The 6,968-nt window shown below is 46.3% G+C and overlaps 1 protein-coding gene across 1 annotated transcript in view; it reads left to right on the top strand.

The window, feature by feature from the left end:
* Window positions 1–237: 237 nt before the first annotated feature.
* The window catches only part of PDE7A (phosphodiesterase 7A), a 52,643-nt gene continuing 45,912 nt past the window's right edge, over window positions 238–6,968 (top strand). The window contains exon 1 of the mRNA XM_054394783.1: window positions 238–375. Coding sequence (XP_054250758.1) covers window positions 238–375 — 138 coding nt within the window. The remainder of the gene's footprint in view (window positions 376–6,968) is intronic.

The raw sequence follows: 6,968 nt of genomic DNA, 5'->3' as shown, positions 1-6,968 counted from the left end.
TCGCTCCCGGCGGCGGTTCCCGCCAGGCTTTGGCGGCGGAGGACAAAGGCCCGGGGCCCGGCGCGGCCCGGCCCGACCCCCCGGGGGGTGTGGGGGCGGTGAGGAGGCGCCGGGCCCCGCGGGGGTTTTGCCGCGGGTTTCCCCTCGCCGCCCCGCTGCGGCGAGCACTGCGCGGGCAGGTGCGGCGGCGGGTGAGGCCGCTGCCCTGCGGCGGGTCGGCGCACGGAGGCTTCTTCAATGGAAGTATGTTACCAGCTGCCGGTGCTGCCGCTGGACAGGCCGGTGCCGCAGCACGTCCTCAGCCGCAGAGGGGCCATCAGCTTCAGCTCCAGCTCCGCGCTCTTCGGCTGCCCCAACCCCCGGCAGCTCTCGCAGGTAGGAACCGTCACCGGGCCCGCCGGAGGGGTCTGCGCCGGGCTCGGTGTCCCCCGCGGTCCCCTCCCCGGGCAGGTGACTCCGGTCAGCCCTCGCCGTGCCGCTGCTGTGCCCCAGGCTCTGCTTTCGGTGTCAGTGGGGAGCTGGTGGTAACGGGCCGGTGCGGCGGGGGTGGGCTGGTGGCAGAGCAACCCTGGGGGGCGAGCGGCCTGGCTGCTTCCCCGGCCGAGCATTCCTTGTCTGCTAGCAGGTACCAGTGGCGGTGACGAGAAAATGCCACATTTTATGGCTTTATGGCTAGTTATCATCGAGGTTATCTTTTTAGCATCGGTTGTAATGCGAGTGAACACCTTGGAGTTTATTTCCAGAGCCGGTGAATTATTTCTTCTGTGATCTTGAAACTAGGGCTGTTTTCCAGCTTGGGCTTTCTTCGAAGGGTCTAAGTTTCCTATAGGGTTGCCAAAAGCTGCAGTGACTTTACTGAAATAATGAACATGCATTGCAGTGTTTTATTTGGGATGCTAAGCTGGTTCTCCCTCCAACTATTAAGACTTGGCAATTCCTCTAGAAAGAGACAAAGATCCTTGGCTTTCCCATTTCCACGGTATTGTTCCCTGCCCACATTACATCAGTCACAAGATGAGCTACTCTGTATTTTGTTTCATCTGGTCGTGGTGGAAATGCTACCCAAAAAAAAAAGTTCATTAGAACTATTGGGACAAAAGGGAGGTTTTTCTTCTGAAGGCTGCCCTAAATTTCTGAACATGGCTCATAGTGGTTTCCCAGCAAACAGAGATGAAATTATTTTCTGGCTTGGAGAAAATTTGGAATTGTGGTGGGAAGGATGTGTTCTGGTGGGGATTCAGCCCGTTTTGGCTTCCAGGGATTTCCTATAGTAACAAGATTGAGATACCTGAGTGCTCTGAAGTATGCTGTCCTCGGAAGACGTTGTCTTTGCTCTTTATGTGTGTAATGGTCACTTTTTGCTGTGCACATTTCTTTGGGTATCTTACAAAGTTATTTGGCTTTTTCGTGGAAACAGGCTGAGAAATTTGGGCTTGTTCACTCTGGAGAAGAGAAGGCTCTGGGAAGACCTTAGAGCAGCCTTCCAGTGTTTGAAGGTGGCTACAGGAAAGCTGGAGAGGAGCTTTTGACAAAGGCATGGAGTGACAGGATGAGGGGGAGTGGCTTCAAACTGGAAGGCGCTTGATACAGATGAAACATTAAGAGGAAATTCTTCCCCATGAGGGTGATGAGACACTGGAACAGGTTGCCCAGGGAACTTGTGGAAGCTCCAGCCTTGGAGATGTTCAAAGGCAGCTTGGATGGTGCCTTGAGCAACTTGGTCTAGTGGGAGGTGTTCCTGCCTATGGACTAGATGATCTTTAAGGTCCCTTCCAACCCATTGTATGATTCATGACTTGCTTTGCCTCATATGTAGAACATGCAGAGCTGTGAGTCTCTTCTGGCTTTGTCTCTGGTTTGGTAGCAGTGAGGCTCAGTGTGTGTGCATTAGATGTGTATGTTTGGGAAGGAAGAATCAACAAAATACAGTGTTAATTACCAGGAATTTTAATGCATATGGAAATTAGTATTAGCCAGCAAGTGAAGATGAACATATGTTTGCAACCCTTTCTTCCCTGGCTATGACTAAGAATTGACAAAAACTTCGGGTTTATGACAAATCAGTTTTCCACGTAGCGACTGGGATAGGACATTTTCCGTTTGTCCTGCTCGATCCGAGCTGTACTTGGTGATGGTGAATTTTCCATAGGTGGAAAGCTTCTGAGAAGTCCACCCTGCTTTAGCTCATTTTGTCCTGTGCAAATAAGAGAAGAGTCTTCTTGGAAGCATTCTTGGTCTTCTGGGAGAAGGACCAGGCAGAGTGGTCAAGGTAATAGGTGGTATTTATTCCTTCCCCGTGCAGGCTCTGGAGCAGGTGACGCATGAAGTGTATACAAGCTTATCAAATTCAATACAGGATTGACATTTAAATGTGGTTGATGTATTTTTTTTTTTCTCCAACTTTCAAGCTCCTCAATAGATTCCTTGTTTTCTGACCAATGTGCTGCAGGTGTATTGGAATGAGTCACAGGGAGAGGTGCTTGAATACTTAAAAAAAAAAAAAAAGTGAAAATTCTTGAGTGTGCTTGACCAAGTGGTGTGTGGCCATTGAGTTCAATCACAGAAGCATTAAAGTAGGAAAAGACCTCCAAGATTATCAAGTCCAACCCAGCACTGCCAGGTCACAACTAAACCATGTTCCTCAGCACCACGTTTACATGACTTTTAAATCCCTCCAAGGATGGGGGCTCCACCACTGCCCTGGTCAGCCTGGCCCTGGGCTTAACCACTGTTTCAGTGAATAAATTGTTCCTCATGTCCTAAACCTCCCGTAGTGCAACTTGAGGCCATTTCTTCTTGTCCTGTTAAGTGTTCTTTGGGAGTAGAGACCAACCCCTGTTTGCCTCCAACCTCCTCTCAGAGCTGTAGAGAACCAAAAGGTCTCCCCTCAGCCTCCTTTTCTCCAGCCTGTAAAACCCCAGTTCCCTCAGCTGCTCCTCACAAGACTTGTGCTCTGGACTCTCCACCAGCTTTGTCGCCTTGCTCCAGCCACTCAGTGTCCTTCTTGGAGTGAAGGACTGAATGAAATTAATGCCTTAATAAAAGGTAATTTGGAGGAAGTCTTTGCTAATATCAGCCAGCAGATTAGAGTGTTTTTCTGTCTTTACCTTTTTTTTCTTCTTCCTTTAAGTCTTCTGCAGACAAAAGAAGCAAAGCTAGAGATGGGTGTTACCAAACTCAAGGAGCTGCTTGGTGCAGCCAGTGGTTTGCAGTTAATACACATCTGGCAGATTTTTCTTCTCTTAAAGTCCTTTTCAACCCGAACCATTCTGTGATGGTGAAAGTATTTTACACGAGAAACTCAAATGAGACACTGCATGCTATATTAGACAGCATTTAACTGTGGCAGTGCTAAGCAGGCAAATAGTTCTCTCTTTTAATAAGTGAAGTTTCAATTTTAATGTTTTGCTAAAGTTACACTAAATGGGTACTACAAGAACTGTGTGTTGCTTTTTTAAACCTTAAATGAAGTGGTGCTGGAAATGACCTGGAGAGTTCTGGTCTGCTCCTCTCAGCCCCAGGAAGGATAAATTGTACTTAGAAAGTTATTAGGGGATGTGCGTCTAATCTGTTTGCTTAATTAAGATCCATTCTTACAAGATGCATTGAGCTGACATAACTCTCTTGAAGGTTAAAGTCCTGACATTGGGCTTTCGTTATTGTCATTTCCTTTGTGCCATCTCTGGTGCTTTGCTGATTCAGTTCACCAAAGCCGCAGAGATGTAACTCAAGCAGGAAACTGGGGAGCTGCCTGCAGTGTCTTTGGATGGAATAGGCTTGGGGAAGTTCGTTGGAACTGGTTTAAAAGCAAAGCTTCTACCACTCAGATTTGAAACCCATAAAAGCCTCACATAATAGAAATTCCACAGTCTCAGAACACAGAAGTTCTTAATAGTGCTTAACTCTGCTTGTCATGAGAGAGTTCCTTCCTAATTCCTTCCTGAATTGAGATCTTCCTTGTGGTGGTTTACACCAGCTCCTAACCTCAGTAAATGGAGAGAAAAGCTTATTGCTGTTCTCTTTGCAGTTTCGTGTATGGATTCTTTCCCTATAGTCTCTTTCCTTCAATTTCAAAGCGTTAGCAACAAGAATAAGCAAAGTGACATCTGTTACCTGGGGGTAATTTGTGATATTTATTGTTCGAGTCCAGCCAAGTGAAAAGCTGCTATTGTACAGGTTTATACAATTGATGGAGTTAATAATTGTCTTGGAACATGAAATAATTTTGAAATGCTGGTGTTAAAAGCTGTTTTTAAGGGCACTTGAAGGGGTAACTGCTGAAATGACTGGGACGTTTCCTGCTGGTGGGATTGCATTTGGGTTCACTGTGAGATCAAGTGGATGTTAAGTAGCACCTTGGATCCTACCTTGAGGGTGCTTATTCCAAATGTTGCAAAATAATGGTTTGTAAATTAAAGCTGAACTTTCAAAGGACAATTTTGGGATTCTTTGCCTCATCTACTTTTTTTTTTTCACTTCTCTTAACAGTAATAAAAAGTTTCAAAACCTGTACTTTAGTGTGCACATTTTAGTCTGATTAAGGGTTTGTAATGAAAACCACTTTACAGACATGGCTGCAAGCACTTCTAGATTGTGCCCTGCATTACACTTCTCCCCCAAAGTTAATTGACAGAAACACATCACAAAGAGTAAGATCATGCACATGGAGTCCTGGACTTGAGTGACACAGGGTGCAGTGGGGAAACAGTCAGTGAGAGCACCTGGGAGTACCCTGCACTGGTGGATTCCTCAGGTGTGTGCTGCCTCTGAAAACTGGCATCCCCAGCATCCCCCCAGTGCTTTGGTCCCATTTTGCTGTGTACTTCTCTTTTCAGTCATCACCTGGTGTCACCCAAGCAAGTGTAGCTGTGTGTGTAGCAGTACCAGACCTGGTTGGTGAGGTGCGTTTGTGTGGTCTGAGGACAGACGCAGGTCTGTAATCCCACAGTTGCACCTTTTTGCTAGGAGGAGTGTTGGCCTGACCTATTTTTCCTTTGCAGCTGCTCGTTTCTGCTTCTGCATTTTCCTTGTGTCAACTTCTTTTTCTTTTTGCTCAGGTTATTTTTCAGCCCTAGCTGACTCACAGCACAGTTTCACTGTCAGTAAGGGGGAAGCTATGCAGCACAGTGCTAGACCAGGAGGAGCAAGCAGTGGGGAGACAGAAGGAATGCCTCAGGTTGGCCCTTTTATTGTGGAGCCCCCTTCTTCATCCACTGGGCTTCCTAACTTGTCTTCACCTTTCTCATCCTCTCCACCTCAGGTGCTCGCTCTTTTTATTAACTTTCTCCTGCCGTTTCCCATATCTCTGCTGCGTGAATAATTAACAAGTTAAAATAATGAAATAATTTTCCTGCTGTGATTCCTAGCCTCTGGAATTAATTCTGTGTGTTGTTGCTATGCTTGCCATTCCCTTCATCTTGTGTTTATTGTGTCTGGTTGCTGAGATTGCATCTATTCAGATGAGAGGCAGAGCCTGACTCTGCACACAGCATGGACAAGTTCTGATCGGGGCTCTCGAGCACTACAGTAATTTTCTGTGGCAGTTCATTTTGAAAATGCTTTCTGACTTTTATGACCAATTAACTTTTTCATGTCTTGTAGTGTAGAGCACCATTGGTACTTTCATTCTGCAAAAAGTCATAGCAGCTTATTTCATGGCCTGTAATTGCCTGTGTAAGATCTAAGGCAGAATAATAGTTCAAAGTCCTCATTAATTTGTCTTAGCTCACCAGAAATCAATTCTTCTTTGTCCAGATTGTGGAAGAGTATGTTTTGTGCTTGCTATGAACCTCAATTTTCTGATGCTATCTTTAGTGAGAAGTAGGTTTGAAAAGACAGATTGTACCAATGGGGAGGCCCCTCCAGTGAGGAAGGTGCTGGTGAGCCTGCACTCTTTTGTAGGAACTTGTCCCCAGCATTGAGTGACCCCAAAACAGTTTTGTTTTCTTGGCCATGTGATATGCCAGGACTTCTTCCAGAGGAGGTGAGAAAGATGATCAGAGGGCTGGAGCTGAGGGAAACACTCAGTTCTGCAGGAGGAGCTGCAGATACAAGCACATGCTTGGTGTGTTCATGCACACATGAGTCTTAGAACCAGGAACTGAACCTAGACCTCTCCAATTGCTGTTGAGTGTTCTGCACAGAAATCCTCACAGGGTGACTGGGAAGAGTTTGTGCTTGGTTAGATGTGAATCTCTCCTCAGTTTGTTCTGATTATGTCATTAGCAAGTTGCTGCGGTGTAAATAAGCGCCCCGTGGAATCCAGGCAGGCAGCCTGCCAGAGACCAAGGGTTTTGTTACAAACATGCAGTTCTGGATTGAAGAGTTAGTTGGGGAATTGTGTATTTGTGTGCTTGCATCCTAGGTGTATTGTAAAGGAATTTGTAGCCAAATATTTTGTGTTCTTTCTGGTTGGACGTTAATCTGTGGTTGTTACCTCGCCTTCCCTGCCCTCCTCCCTTCTAGACCCTGAGAATTTTTCACTCCTGTAACAGCAACCTAGCTCCCGTTTCCCTCCTGCTTCCCCTTGCTTTGTACACCTGTGATACAGCCATCTGATTTATTATCTTCCTGACCACACTCCCACAGTAATTATAATTAAAGAGATTTCTGGAGCCTGCTTTTTATCTTAAGGCAGAGGGCAAATTCTTTTCTCACCTCCTTGCTGGAAGCGTGAAGGAGCCAAAATTTGCAGCAGTCCCTTCTCTGCCTGCCCCATCATCATTGTGCTGCAGTGAGAGTCATGGAGAGAGCTCTTTATTAGCAGAAAATGTTACTGTTTCTCCCACTCTTTGCTGCCAGATGATACGTGGAGAGAAGGCGGCTTTTGCTTCTACCAGTGATTTTTTTTTTTTAATTGCTATTATTTTTTCCGTAGCAAACCTAGCTGGAGGCTGCTCTGACTGGTAAAACTGCATATTTCATACATCTGAAACACAGCCTGTTGCCCACTTTCAGGGCAAGGGGTC

The sequence above is a fragment of the Indicator indicator genome, chromosome 31, assembly GCF_027791375.1.
Source record: "Indicator indicator isolate 239-I01 chromosome 31, UM_Iind_1.1, whole genome shotgun sequence".
Classification (NCBI taxonomy): Eukaryota; Metazoa; Chordata; class Aves; order Piciformes; family Indicatoridae; genus Indicator; species Indicator indicator.
This window is presented reverse-complemented; position numbering and strand designations above follow the sequence as displayed.